Raw genomic sequence first — 20,381 nt, 5'->3', positions numbered from 1 at the left:
AAATATCATAGATTAAATCACGTCTTTGGATAACAAGAACGTACAATTCATTTGATGGTGTCTTCACAGTCAAACACTGAGAGTGTTACGCAATGTAATTTCAAACACAGCAGAATAACGATTGTATATTAAAAAATATTAAAAGAGAATAACTGAATAACAAACAATGAATCACAAGAAAGGGTTTCGATCAATGGCTGTGAAGAAGATATTCATGTTTTTAGTGGTTAATGAGTTAACAGAATCTGGCAACCATTACCTGGCAGGCTGAAAATAGAGGTGAAACTGTATTTGCGAGGCACAGTTTTTCGGGATCCTAGTTTCTCACACAAAGCATTATTTGATGAGTCGGTCATCTCTTCAAAGCGCGGTGACTGGAAAAGGGCGAATCTGGAAAATCTCCAGCAAAAATATAGACGTATGTGTACGTCGAAGTCATGAGCAAAGAAAACGAACAAAAAAAAAACAAACAAACAAGGTGCTTTTTTGTTGTTGTTTGTTTGTTTGTTTGTTTGTTTTTTTGTATCGCTATCATTTAAGCATGAGCAAGCTCTAAGCGCTTTTCAATCCAGTGCATGAAGTGAAACATGAAAGCACATAAAAAGTAGTAGAAACATCAAACACAATAATTGATATTATAAAAAAAACATAGTGCACAATACACACAAAGTAACATACTCTCAATACTACAACTGTTACACTCCAACACACACACACACGCACACACACGCACACACACACACACACACACACACACACACACACACACACACACATGATTAAACGGCTGGAATAATAGCAATTTTCACGTAAGATACACACAAGAAAAGGTAGCATAATTGTAATTTACATGCCATAGATTTTATATTTTTTTTAAATGTAAAATAAAGTTTTGGATAGAAAAGATAAGAGGGGTAAAACATCGGCAGTCATTCTTCCTTTCGAACCACACCACCACCGTTCATCTACCCACCCGCATTCTCTCAACTCACACATCACACACACTCACATTGCCATGGGCCTGGGACAATAAAAAGAGCGCCAGAACAGTAAACAGATAGACAGATAGATAGATAGATAGATAGATAGAGAGAGAGAGAGAGAGAGAGAGAGAGAGAGAGAGAGAGAGAGAGAGAGAGAGAGAGAGAGAGATCAAGAATAGAAAAATACAAAAAAGTGAATAATAGATAAATAAATGAATAAATAAATAAATGAATGAATAAATACCGAAACAAACAAAGCAAAATATAAATCGATAAACAGATAGATACATGAACAAATGAATAAAAGAATAAATAAAAGAAGAAAGACAGAAAAAAAAAGTACCGGGGGAACATTTTTGGTAGGGTAAGGGGGAGCTTTTTTGTACAGTCTGAACCCCCCCCCCCCACCCCCCCCCCCCCCACCCCACCCCCTGATCATTGCGACAGAGCAGTTCACAGAGCAGAGGTCGCGTTGTGTTCAGGTCTACCCTGGTTCTCTACCTGACTTTCGGTAAACACAACATTTACCTCTGGCGTTTTACTGTGAGAAGGTGGTCATAGTCTTCTGAGCGTGATTTGACAGTAAGTCATGATTTTGTTTTTCTTTGTGTTTTGTTGTTGTTGTTGTTGTTGACTATGTGTGTGGTCTTATTGTGTTGCAGGTTTCGACGATGTTTCGTTTTGATAAAACACCATGTGGATTGTTTAATGCTTTCTTTGTTACGGACTTGGCTCGTTGTTCTTGCGCGTCTGTGTGTGTCTGTGTGTGTGTGTGTGTGTGTGTGTGTGTGTCTGTGTGTGTCTGTGTGTGTGTGTGTGTGTGTCTGTGTGTGTGTGTGTGTGTGTGTGTGTGTGGCTCTCTGTCTATGTCTCTGTCGCTGTCTCTCTCTGTCTCATTCTCCCTCTCTTTCTTCCCATTCTCTTTCTATCCTCTCCCCCTCTCTCTCTCTTTCCACCTCCCTCCTTTTTTGTCTTTCCCTTTTCTCTTTCTCCCTCCCCCCCCCCCACACCCCCCCCCCCCCCCCCCCCCCCCCCCCCCCCCTCCGCGCCCCCTCTCTCTCTCTCTTCTCTCTCTCTCTCTCTCGATCCTCTCTCATCTTTCTCTCTCTCTCACTCACTCTCTCTCTTCTCTCTCTCTCTCTCTCTCTCTCTTTCTCTCTCTTTCTCCTTCCCCCGTCTCTCTCTATTCTCTCTCTCTCGATCTTCTCTCTCATCTTTCTCTCTCTCCCCCTCTCTCTCTCCCTCGCTCTCTCTTCTCTCTCTGTCTCTCGATCCTCTCTCTCATCTTTCCCTCTCTCTCTCTCCTCTCCACCCCCCGCCCCCCTCTTTCTCTCTTCTCTCTATCTATCTATCTCTCTCTCTTCTCTCTCAGTCTCTCGATCCTCTCTCTCATCTTTCCCTCTCTCTCTCTCTCCTCTCCACCCCCCCCCCCCCCTCTTTCTCTCTTCTCTCTATCTATCTATCTCTCTCTCTTCTCTCTCAGTCTCTCGATCCTCTCTCACATTTTTCCCCCTCTCTCTCTCCTCTCCACCCACCCCCCACTCTCTCTCCTTTTGTTGACACACTTTTTTTCTGTCTTTCGTTATCGCGTGTATGTGTGTGTGTGTGTGTGTGTGTGTATGCGCGCGCGCGCGCGTGTGTGTGTATGTGTGAGTGTGTGTGTGCGTGTGCGTGTGTGTGTGTGTGTGTACGCGCACGTGTTTGTGTGTGTGTGGGGGGGGTGTATGTGTGTGTGTGTGTCAGTGTGTGTGTGTTTGTGTGGTGTGGTGTGTGTCATTTATCGCAGTGGGAAAAGTGGTTGTATGGTAATGTGGAAGTAAGTGTTACTAATGCCTATAAGTATTTAGGAATGGTATTTACGACAAGATTGAGTTTAAAAGCGGGATGGTCAGAAATGTGTAGGAAAGGGGAAAAGGGAGTAACAGAAAATTTAAAATCTATGAAGAAACTGAAAACAGTTGATTCCTCTTTATTTTGGAAGTTGTTCGATACACAAATAGAGCCAATGTTGACTTATGCAGCAGAAGTATGGGGTCTTGAAGAAAATGCTGAAATGGAAAAGGTACATACATTAGCCATAAAGAGATTGATGAATGTTCCATTGCACTGTTCTAACACGATGGCATACGGTGATTCTGAAAGGTGTCCTTTATATATTCGAGCCTTTGTGAAATGCATCAAGTACTGGTTAAAGCTAGCTCAGCTCCCTATAAACAGACTCTGTAGACAGGCATATGACATGTTACTCCAGCAAGTTGAGTTAGGTAACCATAACTGGGTGGGCAATGTGAAGCAAGGTCTTTCAGTAAATAGGTTTGGTATTGTATGGCTTAGTCAGGGAGTTGGGAATGAAAGAGGATTTATTTCGGAATTTAAAGATCGTTTAGTATCTTGTTATAGACAAAACTGGCACTCCAAGATGGAAGATAGTATAAAGTATTCTTGGTTCCATTCCTTCAAAAGTGTATTACAACCAGAGAAATTTTTGATAATAGTTACTAATAAATGGCACAGGGATATGTTAGCAAGATTTAGAAACAGAACATTAGGCTTAAAAGCAAATAGAAGATGGTTTGATTCGGAAGGTATTGGGGATAATTTGTGCATGGTGTGTATGGATGGTGTGAGAGAAGATGAAGACCATTTCCTATTTCATTGCAAAGCTTATCAAGATATCAGGGCTCAGAATCAACTTTTACATGTGGCCGCCGAGAGAAGGCAAACCGTGCAGAGCTTGTTATCCTCTGATAATGGTGAAGTTCTAATTTCGCTCGCCAGGTATGTTGCAGAGGCTATTAACATCCGGAAAAGAAAAATGGTTAGTTAGAATATGTAGTAGTTATATCTATGAATAATATATTGCATTTGTATGCACTTGATGGTCAAGTTGAATATGAACAGTTCATAATATTTGTTGTTTTGGTTGTCAATTAGGCTAAATAGTAGAGGTTGATGATAGAGATGATAGAGTGTGGGTGAAGATGATGTATGTGTGCTTGTATTGGGCACATGCATCTATAAACAATTAATTCACCTTGTTCCAGAAAAGCTTATTGACAAGAATTGTTTTATTTACTGTTCATAGTTTGTTTTTGTTTTATTTTTGTTATGTTTTTCGTTCAATACACGACGCTGCAATTGAGAATTATGTCCCCTTGACATTAGGGCTGTAGATAGGCCAATGTCAATAAATAATGTCTGAAGCGTCTCTCTCTCTCTCTCTCTCTCTCTCTCTCTCTCTCTCTCTCTCTCTCTCTCTCTCGAGTAAGCCCACATAATCTCAGCCAAGTACTTTCCTCAGATGATGAACGACTAATTATTTCTCTTGCAAATTACCTAACACAAGCCTATAATTTACGCCAAAAATCAGTCAAATCATCGAACTAGATGTAATACCACCGATACTCATATATTATGCTGTACATTGTTATCTTTGTCAACGAGTTGGATGGTCGCGTGAACAGTTATCTGTTTGTCTAATTTTCTTCTGTTAGTGATTTATTAGAACAGAAGTTGATGTCGTCTTTTGTGCATGATTTGATTTGTATTGTACCTCCTTGACAGAAGGGCTATAGGCTATTGGCTGTTGTTAATAACTCTGTGTGTGTGTGTGTGTGTGTGTGTGTGTCTGTCTGTCTGTCTGTCTGTCTGTCTCTCTATCTCTGTCTGTCTGTCTGTCTGTCTGCCTCTCTCTCTCTCTCTCTCTCTCTCTCTCTCTCTCTCTCTGTCTCTCTCTCTCTCTCTTTGCCCTCTGCCTTAACTTCCTTTTCGAACAGGTCCAGTCACTGCCAACAGGGGACAACAGCATTGCTTGTGTTCTCATACCTAGACGTAAAGCTTTCTTTCTTCCTTTTCTCTCTTTAAGATAAGATAAGATAAGATAAGATAAGAATAACTTTATTATCTCCAACTGGAGAAATTTGGTCAGGTGCATTATCACAACATAGACAAGTAAACAACATGGGGACCATAACTGTAAAAGCCAACAACAGCCCCAACAAATATTACGAGGATACAAATGTAAAAAATATCACATACATCGTTTCATACATACATCCACACACTGCAGGTAATAACTAGTATTCTTAATGTAAAAACAGAAAGAATTAAGAAACATTATTTGAATATAATTATAAACATAGCCTACTATACTGCACATTGATTATAATAGACAGATAAGATAAGAATAAAGATGAATTGCGGAAAACCACAACCAGATAATCAGCACACACCCGCACCGCACCCCACCCCCACCCCCCACCCGACCCCCCCCCCCCCCCACACACACACACACGCGGATAACTTGATCAAACAAGAGTAATAAACATATGTTCTCAAATAAAAGCATTTCACATATTCGCTTTTAAAAACATTGCAATTAATTATTACATCGTAATTATTAAACAGAAATATATTTAGAATATGGACGATAGCATTAGACATATTCATTTCTTTCTTTCTTCCTTTCTTTTCCACCCCTATCTTTATGTAGTACCTGTGTTAGCAAACGGAACAGAGGCAAAGTGTGTGTGGGGGGGGAGGGGGGGGGGGAGGGGGGAGATGGGGAGGAGGAAGGCGAGGGGGTGGTGGGAGGGGGGGGTATGCGGGGGGGGGGGTGCATTCGTGGCACGAAGATAACACAACGGTTCACAAAAAAGAATGCCACACTGAGGGGAAATTATTAGAACGCAGAAATGTTTTTGTGTTGTTCAAGTTTACTATACATGTGCGTGCGTGCGTGTGTGTGTGTGTGTGTGTGTGTGTGTGTGTTTATGTGAGTGTGATTTTGTGTGTGTGTGTGTGTGTGTGTGTGTGTGTGTGTGTGTGTGTGTGTGTGTGTGTGTGTGAGTCCGTGCGTGCGTGTGTGTGTGTGTTGACTTCAGTTTAACGTCTTTCCACTTGAAGTGATATTAGACGGGGGAAAAAAAAAACCAAAAAAAAATCGTGGGGGTAGGGGCTGTGAGAGGGGGAGGGGTAAAAGTGTGTGTATGTGTGGAGGGTGAATAGGGAGAGACAACGCTAGGAAAAATGGAAACGTTATAAACGCCAACATCAAACAAATATAACATCTATAACAAATGTCCTATAGGACTATGCAGCAAACCTTCTGCAATAACAAATAACATATTGGAATTGTTAATAACACATTCAAAAGAACTTTTGGTGAAGTCTGGCAAAAAACATTTTAGATTCTGACATTCGAATATTACATGGTTGCTAGAAATATGTTCTCCACATATGCATCTGACATCTTTGCTGAACTTTGTTACAAAAGCGTTCAGTTTTATCCTGTTTGATAATGTATGAATCTGCCTTAATCTTATTGAATTACTGTATGTATTTGACTGATCGATAGTTCCCGGTTGTTGACCATTAATTACACTATGGTTTAAAGCTTTGCCGTTTTCTTGGTATAATTCTCTGACTTTGTTCCACGATGTTTTTTCTAGTATTCGATAACCCTCTTGTACAGATAGAGGCACATAAAGTTCTATGGTTCCCTGTTCGTTCTTTGCACCTTTTCTTGCAGCCCTGTCAGCCCATTCATTGTAGAGAATACCAAGATGTGAAGGAACCCAGAAAAACGTAATATGTGTTCCTTTCAAGCTTAAAAGATGTAAAATGTGGCTGATTTCTAGTATGATTTTAGATTTGTTCTTACAATTTGGTGAGTTTAAAGCACATAATACAGATTTGGAATCAACGCAAAACAAGACTTGTAGAAGGCAAATTGGAAGATCAAGAATATGATTTAGAGCCATAAGAACAGCAATAAGTTCAGCAGTGAATATTGAACGATTTTTACCAATATAGTATGATCTTTCCGTTTTCAGTTCTGGTATAACAAAAGCTGAACCTGCTTGGCCATTGTCTAATAGTGAGCCATCTGTGTAGATCTGTAAATGATCACGGTATCTATTTTGAAGGTGTACTCGGACTTCCGTTGCCATGATATTCGGATTTTCATTCTTTTTAATGTCAGTATGATTAACATCAAAATGTGCTTTATTCATCTCCCAGATGGGGTATGGACTTACGGTCTTCTGTGTGTCTACGTCATCTGAATTAATTTTAGATTTTTCGAACAGGTTTGACACAAACGTGCCAATGGGTGTTAAATAAGATATGTTTTTAGCTCTTTTGGGGAAGCTGTTTTCGGATGTAATTTTTACTTCCTCTGATGTATAATTTTCAGTTGTTGAGCTTCTCAGTACGTATTTAGCACATGCGAGGTTTCGGTATTCATCTAAAGGTAGTACTCCTATTTCTTTGTATGTTCCGAGGGTCGATGCATGGAAAGGTACACCAAGGGCAAGTCTATATGCTTTGCAGTCTATGCTTTGAAGTTTCTTTAGCAAATATTTTGGAGCATTGAAAAAGACTTCTTGTCCATAGGATAGTTTGGATCGAATAAGTGATGATGATAAATGTTTCAAAATCGTTGTATCTTGTCCCCAGTATTGTTTACTCACAATTTTGAGTAAGTTTAGAGATTTTCTTGTTTTTGTTAATAAATATTCAATATGGCTGTTCCAAGTTAGTTTTGAAGTAAGTATCAATCCTAAAAACTTAACAGTATCTTTATACTGAATTGTCTCATTTTCAATCTTAAATGTTGGTAACTCTTCTGGGTTTGTACCATTGTTAAAAAGCATAATATGTGTTTTTTCTGATGATAATGTAAGACCATTATCAGCAATATATCTATTTAATCTATCTATTTCTCGTTGGTATATTTTCTTGATATAGTTTAAAGCCCTTTTGGATGTATTCCGTTTCATAGTTACATTCATCCACATACATATATCATCTGCGTATTGCACTAGGATCACATCATTTGATAAGTGTTTGGGTAAGTCGTTCAACAAGATATTAAATAAAACAGGGGCAATAACAGAACCTTGGGGTAATCCCATGTGAAGAGTTTTAGGATTTGAGTATGTATTCCCGACCCGTACCTGTATACTTCTTTCACTCAGGAAATCTTTGATATAATCATAGAGATGTCCTGAAAAGCCAACAGATTTCAGTTTAAAGAGTAACTTTGCATGCCAAACTTGATCATAGGCTTTCTTCACATCAAAAAAAGTTGCAAGAACGTTTTTCCTTCTAGCGAATTGTTGTTTTACATGTGTTGTAAGTTTTACCAAATTATCAATTGCAGATCTACCTCTCTGAAAGCCCGCTTGGTTAATTGGGATAATCTTATTTTTATGACAATAGTACATCAGCCTTCTCAAAATTATTCTTTCCATTAGTTTACCAGTATGTGATGTTAGTGCAATTGGCCTGTAGCTGCTCTTATCTGTTTTGCATTTTCCTTGTTTATGAACTGGTATCACAATAGACTGTTTCCATTGTGCTGGCATTAAACCATCAATCCAACACTTTTGAAAAATATCAAACAATAAAACAACAAAATTTTCTGGTAAATGTCTCAGCATCTCATTTGAGACTGCATCAAGTCCTACAGATGTTTTCTTTTTAGGGAGGGATACTAATGCTTCTTTAACCTCGTTGAGCGTGAGTGGAGCATTGATGTACTGACTATTATCAGGACATGGATCTGTATAATCACTTTTGCTCTCTTCTTCGGTTCTGTGTATTCTGTTTTTAAGTGAGAGACCTTCCAATCGCATAGACTCCGAGAACATTTCTACAAATGTTTCTGCCTTCTCTACATTGGACGGGAAATCTTTGTCTTTTATCTTAATAGGACAAGATGGCAAATTTATACCTTCTTTCATTTCATTAAATTTTTTCCATACCTTTTTAGTATCTTTATGATCAGAAATCTCCCTATTACAGAAGGAAGACCAATATTGTCTTTTTGCCTGTGCAATGACCATGTTGCTATGATGATTTGCCTTTTTCTTTTCAATAAGATTCTCTGGTGATTTGTTGCTCAGATAAGTAATAAATTTAGATTTTTTATTATCTACTGCTGCTTCGCAGGCTGGTGTCCACCAAATATTTCCCGAATGCTTGCTTGATTTAAGTGAATTGTATTTTGGAATTGATATGTCGGCAGCTTGTAAAATGGTGTCAGTAAAGAATGAATACAATGTATCTATATCCGCGGTGTTTATGAACTCTGTGTTATAGCTAGCAAGCATACTTTCGAATTTCTCCCAGTTAGCATCTTTATATTTATATCTTGGAACTTTGTCTTTTTGAAATTCTGTAGGTCTTTGAGTTACATTAAAAGTCATGATGATCGGTAAGTGATCACTTCCCAATGTATCTTTATATGTCGTCCATTTACATTCTGGATACAACGTAGGGGATATGAAAGACAGATCTATAGCAGATGCCCTGTGAGTGACAATATCAGGGATTCTGGTAACGCTGCCATCATTTAAAAGGCTCAAGGAGGAATCAACAATATTTTCTACAAAGCGGTTACAAGTAACTGATACACAATCTTTGTCCCAAAAAGGAGAATGGGCGTTAAAATCTCCCCCAATCAACCATTTTTCATTATCCTGAATATTATGTAACCATTCCGTGTTTACTTCGTTTGGGCCTCTCGGTAAATACACAGATACGACACGTAGAGTAAGATGATCACTGAACCTAATACGTGCCGCGCATGAATGAAAATCTGGAGTAGTGTTAGGTGCTGGTGGAGAGCATACGGTGTACTCTATTCCTTCTTGAATATATAGTGCGGCACTGATTTTTGTGGCAGCATCTACATTCTGGTGCACAGGTGGGTAATAATAACCTGGAAGCTTGGGTAATTTATTCTTCTTAACATTAAGTGATTGTAATATAAGTGCTTGGTAGTTATTATTTGCCAAATGTTGGATAAGATATGGTAAATTTGTGGAGATGGATCTAGCATTCCACTGCATAACCTGGATTGCCTGTTTGCGAATGGGGGGCATTATGGAGGAGAGTATGTGTATGTTGGGTATAGTGTGTGGAGGGTATAAGGAAAAAGAAAATAAGAAACTGTAAATTAGAAAATAAAACAACAACAACAACAACAACAACAATAATAATAACAATAATAATAATAATAATTATACAATTTGTGATTGAGTCAGCTACTTATTCGACTTACCACAGTTGTAAATCGAAAATTAAACAGTAATTATAGTCACTTAACAGTAGCTGTTTGGACTAGTTATGAAAAAAATAAATAAATACATAAAATAAAATAAAATGCTTAACGTCTAATAAGATGAAATTATATTGTGTTAGAAACGGCGAAGTGTAGAAAACTCAGCAGTTCTGTCTCTGTGGTGAAAACAGTCAAGGCTGGCTGTGGCGTTTAAGGTGATGCAAATGTCAATACATGGACCAGTCTGTCAGGACGGCGTAATTGTTGTACCAGTCATGTGTGTGTGTGTGTGTGTGTGTGTGTGTGTGTGTGTGTTAATCCTAGCAGAGAGCTATATCAGTTTAAACAGTGTGACTCACTAGTTTTGCAATAGCAACACATGTGTGTCGCAATACATTTTGATCGGTTTGGATTTTACACTGATAAAAAGATATTTCGTAATCCCGTACTGCCAAAATTTTTTAAAAGCATATAATCCCCCCCCCCCCAACACCCCTCCCCCCACCCCGTTCCCCCCCACACACACACACACACACACACCACACACGCCATCATTACACAATGCACGCACACACGCACGCACACACACCATTACACACACACACACATACACACATTAACACACACACACACACACACACACGCACGCACGCACGCACGCACACACACACACACACACACACACCATTACACACACACACACATTAACACACACACACACACACACACGCACGCACACACACACACACACATACACACACACACACACACACACACACACACACTCACACACACACACACACACACACACACACACGCACACCGCATTTTGTACGAGTCATTTTGTAGCCAGCAAGATATTTGATGGTTGTGCTGTGTTTGTTTGTTCTTTCTTTCTTTCTTTCTTTCTTTCTTTCTTTCTTTTTTGTGGGAGATGGGTGGTGGTTTATGCTGTGCATAAAGCACCGGATCTTTATTCTTGAAGTGCATTATTTGCCTTCTTCATTGGCCAGTGTTGTCACTGATTGTCATCTTCGTAATCTTTCTCATAGTAGTAGTACTAGTAGTAGCAGCAGGAGCAGAAGTAGCGATAGTAAAAGAAGTAGTAATAGCAATAGTACTGGTGGTGGTGGTGGTGGTAGTAGTTGTTGTTGTGGTAGCAGCTGCAATGGTAGAAGTAGTAGTAGTAGTAGTGACAGCTTCTTCTTCTTCTTCTTCTGCGTTCACTCGTATGCACACGAGTGGACTTTTATATGTATGACCGTTTTTACCCCGCCATGTAGGCAGCCATACTCCGTTTTCGGGAGGGTGTATGCTGGGTATGTTCTTGTTTCCATAACCTACCGAATGCTGACGTGCGTATTTGATCTTCTGCTTGCATATACACACGAAGGGGGTTCAGGCACTAGCAGGTCTGCACATATGTTGACTTGGGAGATCGTAAAAATCTCCACCCTTTACCCACCAGGCGCCGTCACCGTGATTCGAACCCGGGACCCTCAGATTGACAGTCCAACGCTTTAACCACTCGGCTATTGCGCCCGTCATTAGTGACAGCAGCAGCAGCAGCAGTGGAGTCAGTAGTAGTAGTAGTAGTAGTAGTAAAGAAAGGAAGGAATCACTAACAAAAGCAAACCAGCAACATCTTCAGTGTCATCTTCCTTGTTATCTTCAATGTCACTCTAATCGTCATCGTCGTCATCGTCATCATCATCATCAGTTATGGAAAGTTTAACAGACGTCACAAGTTTAACGTATGGAAAACAAAACCTTAAAAATAAATATTCGGTTTTATTTTCTTCTTCTTCTTCTTCCTCTCTCTCTCTCTCTCTCTCTCTCTCTCTCTCTCTCTCTTGAACACCCGGATGTTTCTGGAACTTCTATATTGGTGACATATCTCTCTCTCTCTCTCTCTCTCTCTCTCTCTCTCTCTCTCTCTCTCTCTCTCTCTCTCGTAAGCCCACATAATCTCAGCCAAGTACTTTCCTCAGATGATGAACGACTAATTATTTCTATTGCGAATTACCTAAAACAAGCCTATAATTTACGCCAAAAATCAGTCAAATTATCGAACTAGATGTAATACCACCGATACTCATATATTATGCTGTACATTGTTATCTTTGTCAACGAGTTGGATGGTCGCGTGAACAGTTATCTATTTTGTCTAATTTTCTTCTGTTAGTGATTTATTAGAACAGATATGTGAAATCAATTGACGTCGTCTTTTGTGCATGATTTGATTTGTATTGTACCTCTTTGACGGAAGGGCTATTGGCTATTGGCTGTTGTTAATAATCCTAGCAGAGAGCTATATCAGTTTAAACAGTGTGACTCACTAGTTTTGCAATAGCAACACATGTGTGTCGCAATACATTTTGATCGGTTTGGATTTTACACTGATAAAAAGATATTTCGTAATCCCGTACTGCCAAAATTTTTTAAAAGCATATAATCCCCTCCCCCAGCACCCCCCCCCCCCCCCCCCCCCCGTTCCCCCCTCCCCCCCCCCCCAACACACACACACACCACACACGCCATTACACAATGCACGCACACACGCACGCACACACACCATTACACACACACACACATACACACATTAACACACACACACACACACACACACACACACGCACGCACACACACACACACACACATACACACACACACACACACACACACACACACACACACACACACACACACACACACACACACACACACACACACACACACACACACACACACACACACACACACACACACACGCACGCACACCGCATTTTGTACGAGTCATTTTGTAGCCAGCAAGATATTTGATGGTTGTGCTGTGTTTGTTTGTTCTTTCTTTCTTTCTTTCTTTCTTTCTTTCTTTCTTTCTTTCTTTCTTTCTTCTTTTTGTGGGAGATGGGTGGTGGTTTATGCTGTGCATAAAGCACCGGATCTTTATTCTTGAAGTGCATTATTTGCCTTCTTCATTGGCCAGTGTTGTCACTGATTGTCATCTTCGTAATCTTTCTCATAGTAGTAGTACTAGTAGTAGCAGCAGGAGCAGAAGTAGCGGTAGTAAAAGAAGTAGTAATAGCAATAGTACTGGTGGTGGTGGTGGTGGTAGTAGTTGTTGTTGTGGTAGCAGCTGCAATGGTAGAAGTAGTAGTAGTAGTAGTAGTAGTGACAGCTTCTTCTTCTTCTTCTTCTGCGTTCACTCGTATGCACACGAGTGGGCTTTTACGTGTATGACCGTTTTTACCCCGCCATGTAGGCAGCCATACTCCGTTTTCGGGGGTGTGCATGCTGGGTATGTTCTTGTTTCCATAACCCACCGAACGCTGACATGGATTACAGGATCTTTAACGTGCGTATTTGATCTTCTGCTTGCATATACACACGAAGGGGGTTCAGGCACTAGCAGGTCTGCACATATGTTGACCTGGGAGATCGTAAAAATCTCCACCCTTTACCCACCAGGCGCCGTCACCGTGATTCGAACCCGGGACCCTCAGATTGACAGTCCAGCGCTTGAACCACTCGGCTATTGCGCCCGTCAGTAGTGACAGCAGCAGCAGCAGCAGTGGAGTCAGTAGTAGTAGTAGTAGTAGTAAAGAAAGGAAGGAATCACTAACAAAAACAAACCAGCAACATCTTCAGTGTCATCTTCCTTGTTATCTTCAATGTCACTCTAATCGTCGTCGTCGTCATCGTCATCATCATCATCAGTTATGGAAAGTTTAACAGACGTCACCAGTTTAACTTATGGAAAACAAATCCTTAAAAAAAATATTCGGTTTTATTTTCTTCTTCTTCTTCTTCCTCTCTCTCTCTCTCTCTCTCTCTCTCTCTCTCTCTCTCTCTCTCTCTCTCTCTCTTGAACACCCGGATTTTCTGGAACTTCTATATTGATGACATCTCTCTCTCTCTCTCTCTCTCTCTCTCTCTCTCTGTGACTCACTGTTCTATCCATCTGTCAATCTTAGTGTGTGGGGGGAGTGACGGGGTGCTGTCAGTGTGTGCGCACGTGTGTGTGTATGTATGTGTGTGCGCTCGCACGCGAGCGTCAGTGTGTGTATGCATGTGTGTGCATGGATGCGGGTGTGGGTGGGGGGCCGGGGGGTTGTTTTCTTCATTATGTATACAATACTGCATGAAAACCTTTTCCTTTCATTTATGTGTGTGCTATTTGTAATAGATGTAGATTAGCAAGGACAGTGCATAAAATCTTAATCCTTGAATAAAAACGTTTTGAGTTCTGAGTTCTGCGTTCTCTATCTATCTATCTATCTATATATATATATCTCCCCTTGTGCACCTGACTATGTAATCAAATTGAGATTAAAATGTTAATTGCACAAACAAAGAACAAAAAACAACCTTGATTTCAGAACGTTAAGCAGACGACAGTTCTTTCGCCCCGCAATGTCGAAGGTCGACTCCGCCTACCCTCCTCCACCCCCTGCCTATCAGCCGCCACCTCCGGGCTATCAACCCCCGCCTCCAGGCTATCAACCCCCGCCTCCAGGTTATCAACCAGGCCCCGGCGTACCTGGCCAGCAGTCAAGTTCTACAAGTACGTAACGTTCCTAACAGTATTTGCTTTTTGTGTGTGTTTGTGTGTGTGTGTGTGTGTGTGTGTGTGTAAGTGTCTGTATGTGTGTGTGTGTGTGTGTGTGTGTGTGTGTGTGTAAGCGGGGGTGTGTGTTTGTGTGCGTGTGTGTGTGCGTGTGTGTGTGTGTGTGTGTGTGTGTGGTTTGTGTGTATGTGTGTATAAGCGTGTGTGTGTGTTTGTGTTTCTGTGTGTGTGTGTGTGTGTGTGCACGCGCGCGCGTGTGTGTGCGCACACTTGTGTGTGTGTGTGTGTGTCTGTGTGTGTAAGCATGTGTGTGTGTTTGTATGTGTGTTTGTGTGTGTGTGTGTGTGTGTGTGTGTGTGTGTGTGTGTGTGTGTGCTGCTTGTGTGTGTGTGTGTGTGCGTGTGGTGTGTGTGTGTGTGTGTGTGTAAGCGTGTGGTGTATGTGTGTGTGTGTGTAAGCGTGTGTGTGTGTATGTGTGTGTGTAAGCGTGTGTGTATGGGTGTGTGTAAGTGTGTGTGTGTGTGTGTGTGTGTGTGTGTGTGTGTGTGATTCTTTGATCAATGTAAAAGCCTCAAACTAACTACCCCCACCCCAGCTGAATTTTAGCCCCTGCGGCCATTCTGGGATGGCCTTGAATGACCCCAGGGGGAATATGTAGCTGCTCACGATCGCCACCCCCCCCCCCCACCCCCAGCCCGCCCCCCCCCCATCTCCACTGGGGGTTATTTCAAGCTGGACTACAATGGCCCGCATATCCATCAGAGGAGTGAAAAATCCAACAAGTGGGGAGGTCAGTTCTGACTTGTCGAAATTTACCCCCGTGGGTCATGCCGGGCTAGTTTACATAGACCCCAGACTTAATCCAGGCTAAAAAAATATTTTTTTTTTTTAAACAACGGGGGTACAAACAGACTGCTACACAGGTGCTGAAGTGCAATTTTGTTGACACTAGGCAAGTGCTGCCAACTGTTGACACGACCCAATTGTTTCCTACTGTTGACATTAACTTAACTCTCTCCATACGAACGACGAAAGAGACGACGTTAACAGCGTTTCACCCCAATTACCATCATCAAAATATTGCAAGCGAAAGGCTCTTATACTGAAGAGGTGAATGTTGACAAAGAATACCACAATTCTGACGACGGAAGCTAAAGGTTGGGTCATTCAGACACCCACTGGACATCCGAGGGGTCTGTGTAGAGGAGAAGAGAGGACTGGCCGTACTGAGTGAGTTAATGTTGCTAACTTCTTTCTTTCTTTCTTTCTTTCTTCCTCTTCTTCTTTTCCCCCTCGTCCTCCTCCTTGTCTTCCTCCTATTCCACCTTCTTCTCCTCCTCCTAACTCCTCCCCCTCCCCTTCCTCTCCTTCTTTTCCTCCTTCTCCTCCTCGTTATCTTCCTCTTATTCTACCTTCTTCTTCTTCTTCTTCTTCTTCTCGTTATCTTCCTCCTGTTCTACCTTCTTCTTCTTCTTCTTCTTCTTCTTCTTCTTCTTCTTCTTCTTCTTCTCGTTATCTTCCTCCTATTCTACCTTCTTCTTCTTCTTCTTCTTCTTCTTCTTCTTCTTCTTCTCGTTATCTTCCTCCTATTCTACCTTCTTCTTCTTCTTCTTCTTCTTCTTCTTCTTCTTCTTCTTCTTCTTCTTCTCGTTATCTTCCTCCTATTCTACCTTCTTCTTCTTCTACTTCTCCCTACTCCTCCTTCGCGTTCTACTTCTTGTTCCTTCTCTTCTTCCTCCCCTCCTCCTCCCTCTTCTTCTTCTTCTTCTTCTCATTTTCTTCTAATACTTGTCAATCCATAAATCATTACCTGCCTTCGGTGTACTCCTCACTCGTCAAGTCGCATTGTCGTGAGTTCGCTGCTAGTTCTCTACCCAGCAGTTGCGCTGAAGAAGCCGGCCGGATCGCCGACGAAAGCTACGCAAGTGAGTAGCCTTCTTTGACTGAGAGATCGGTTTAACTTGGTAGTCATTATTTATCATTACCTTTTACTACCATTTCTTCTTCAAACTCGGATCATTCGTTCACCAGTGTTGCCACCTTCTGTTCCGCCAGCCGTGGTGGTCAGCCAGCCGGGGGTGTACGGCCCGCAGCCCGGCAGCACTGCCATGTACCGGGAGGTGCCGTGCCTGATTGCCTGCCAGCACTGTAACGCCACCGTCACCACCACCACCGCCTACTCCGTGGGCACCGCTACATGGCTGTCTTGCGTCATCGTCTGTTTTGTCGGGTACGCTGTGAACACGGTACCCAGCCATGGATACACACCCCCCCCCCCCCATCCCCAACTACACATGCACAGACGCACTGACACAGAGACCGACATCGACAAACAGACTCAGACATACATATATACAGACACAGACACAAAGACTCAGGCATATACACACACACACACACACACACACACACACACACACACACACACACACACATAACATATATACACATGCATGTATGTATGTATGTATATATAATTAGAGAGAGAGAGAGAGACTTCAAACACCTATCCACCAACCAATGGACCCTCCCGGAAACACACATACACACACCTTTCTTCTCTCCCATCACCCACCGTGCCCCACACCCCTCCCCCACGTTGGCGCAAAGAGAGAGTGAGTGAGAGAGAAACAGACAGGCAGATGAACAGACAGACAGACAGAGACAGACAGACAGATAGACGTGAGAAACTATCAAAAAAGTTTATGTTCGACCTCCACCCATGGGACATGATTTTTTTTTTTTTTTTTTTTTTTTTTTTTTTTTTTTTACATCTTTCACACTCTTTTGTTCATTTCATTTTCTATCGTTTGCCTCCCGTGTGTCTTCTTTGATATTGATTACATTTGAATACGTTTACTTATTTCTTGATACTGTTTGATTATTTTTCTTTCGCTTCATGTCCATGTGTAACACAACTCAAGGGTACACTCTCAAGGCCTTACAAACGCGTTGGGTTTATGTTCTGTGAAGGTCTGACAGGTATTATTGTTTTCATTTTCCAAAAGCGGGTGTGTTGTAGCGTATATGGATCACTCTGCTCGATTTGCTACCTCCTTAAAACTGAAGCTGATTCTAAGACTCTCTCTCTCTCTCTCTCTCTCTCTCTCTGGTTACACTCCCATCTGTCCATTAATTGTGTCTTCGTCTTTTTCTTCTTCTTCTGTCTCTCTCTGTCTCTCTCTTTCTCGCTTACTTTCTCTCTTTCCATCCCTTTGTTTGCTTTACATTGGCGTTGTTCTTTGTAATGGATGTTAACACGGAAGCTCCCCCCCTCCTCCCCCCCTTACCCCTATTGTCACGGGCGGATAGGTCAAAACGATAAGTCATTCAGACTCAGACTCTCTCTCTCTCTCTTTATTAACAGGTTCTGGCTGGGATGCTGCTTGATTCCCTTCTGCCTCGACGCCTGCAAAGACGTCATCCACACCTGCCCCAACTGCCGTCAGAATGTCGGCCGCTACAGCCGGATGTGAGACGGCACAGGAAGTCACCCCTGACCTCCTTCCTCCCCGGAAGTGAGCGTCACGTGTTGTCTGGAAACGACTTCTCAGATGAATTACTCTTTCAGTGTTTGGGCTTTTTGTTGTTGTTGTTTGTTTGTTTGTTTGGGTGGGGTTTTTTTAGTTTAATTTTCCCGGGAGACTTTTTTCTGGGGATTTGTTCCCCGCTTCTACGCAAATATGGTGTGTGTGTGTGTTTCTTTGGGGGAAAGGCTATGAATATTGTTGAGCTTATCACATAAAATCAACAACGCTGTCTTGTAGCAATTAAATTGACTTTTCCCATTACCTGAAAGGCCATTGTCTTTTTTTGAAAATAGCCTTTTCTTTCCATGAAACCCAGTGAAAAGAAGGGAGACGACTATTTTCGTTTGGAAATGGCTTTTAGACCAAATTTAATGGCGTGATCTGTTCTCTTTCTGGGGGGTAATTCATTTCCTTTCTGTTAACCACTCTCCCTCTTTCCAAGAGAAGCCGCTTTCCAGCAGTCTCATTTTCCAAAGTGTAATATGGTACATTTTACTGGAATGATCTGAGTTGGAACCATTTTAACTTTATTTCTGTGATAGTGTTTCGCTTTTTAAAAGCAGTGTGTTGTTTTATGATACATTTATACGCAATAATATGAGTTGGAATCATTTTAACCTTATTTCTGTTTATCTCTGCGTGCACAATGATTTTAAATGCCTTACTATTGTTGCTACTCTCATTGATTTCCATGTTTTTATTCATACTTTTTTTTTTGTATATACACAACTGAAAATGCAGCTTTAAAGCGAAACAAATCCGTCTTCGACTGTGATATATTTGATGAAAAATATTTTTATATTACATGAATGGAAACATAATTACTACTTTTGTTGACTTTTTTTTTATACGAGATTCGTTCAGCTCAAAGTGTTGTTGTTGTTTTTTTGTTGTTGTTTTTTTGTACCTGTTACTAATTTTATATATGTATTTGATGTGTCGAATGCCACAGTTATGTATTCCCAAAATGATCACAGTTTCTTATCATGACTTTCTTTCTACCATAAGAGTCTAAATAGTCCGACAGTTCTGGACATATTGCTCGAAATTGTGTCGTCCACTTTTAGTTTTAAACATGTAAAGAGGCTTCCACATCCTCGACATTGTGCAGTGGGTATATTCGTTTGATCTTGTCCATTTTGTTATCTCATAGAAAGTTCAAAACACACAGTTCTTTTTTCTGTAATAATTATATTTCTTTGTCAGGATTTGGAAATACAATCCATTGGAATGCAAATTTGGACAGCGTAAGAGATTCTAAATTATACCTCCAGTCAGAGCTTCTTCTTCTTCTACTACTACGTCTTCTTCTTCCTTCTCCTCTCTCTTCTTCTTCTTCTTCTTGTTGACACTAAGCAAGTATTACCTGCTGTTGACAGTAGCCAAGTATTGTCTACTGTCGATACAGCCAAATTGATTTCCCACTGTTGACAATTGCCAAATCTTGCGAACTTTTTTCTTTCTTTCTTTCTTTCTTTCTTTCTTCTTCTTCTTCTTCTTCTTCTTCTTCTTCTTCTGACTGTCTGTCTGTTGAGATCTGTCTGGCAGACCAAAGAATGCATTGTTGTCTTTTGTGGAGAAATTATCATTGTTGGATCATACCTCTGTGGCAAGGAAGAATTATTTTGCTTCATACCATGTAACCATGTACTTTATAGAAGGGGATAGAACATGTATGAAGGGAGTTCTGTCCAAAGTGGGTATCTCGGTTGGTTGGCTGATCAATTTATTTACAAGCTGTTCACATAATTTTGTTGAATGATAAACTTTTGGAAATTTTAGAAAATCAAAACCATTCAGTTGTTGTGGTCTGTGTCTGGGGAACCCAGAGAGGATGAAGTTGATTTTGTTTGGAAATGTCCTGCCATGGCAGTCCTTCAAGTTAGATGTATTTCAAGGAAATGTTGTACAGATATGTGTTTATTTCAGCTATGATTGTTTATGTTATCGAATGATGAAGATGCTGTGCTCAATTTGTAATTGGTTATGCTCGTGGTTCTTACAAAATCAGTAACAGAGTCACATGTATAAATCTGTTATTACGCCCTGTTTTATGGGGCAATGGATTGAAATGAATAAACTATTTAAATGAATAAATCGTTCGAATATGAGTCTGAGTCTGACTCGAGTCTGAGACTCTCTCTCTCTCTCTCTCTCTCTCTCTCCCCTCTCTCTCTCTCTCTCTCTCTCTCTCTCAATAAAACATTTGTCATTGTCTTTGTCTCTAT

General features: G+C 41.0%; 1 protein-coding gene across 1 annotated transcript; it reads left to right on the top strand.

Moving 5' to 3' along the window:
* The first annotated feature begins 1,424 nt into the window (after nt 1-1,424).
* Nucleotides 1,425-20,250, top strand: LOC143286889 (LITAF domain-containing protein-like). The gene is made up of 4 exons (XM_076594806.1): nt 1,425-1,565; nt 14,436-14,620; nt 16,679-16,853; nt 17,991-20,250. The coding sequence occupies exons 2-4, from the start codon at nt 14,470-14,472 to the stop codon at nt 18,097-18,099; spliced, it is 435 nt and encodes a 144-aa protein (XP_076450921.1). The 5' UTR covers nt 1,425-1,565; nt 14,436-14,469; the 3' UTR covers nt 18,100-20,250.
* The last annotated feature ends 131 nt before the right edge of the window (nt 20,251-20,381 follow it).

Source organism: Babylonia areolata, chromosome 10 (genome assembly GCF_041734735.1).
Source record: "Babylonia areolata isolate BAREFJ2019XMU chromosome 10, ASM4173473v1, whole genome shotgun sequence".
Taxonomy (NCBI): Eukaryota; Metazoa; Mollusca; class Gastropoda; order Neogastropoda; family Buccinidae; genus Babylonia; species Babylonia areolata.
Note: the sequence above shows the minus strand (reverse complement) of the source record. Positions and strands in the feature narration are given on the sequence as shown.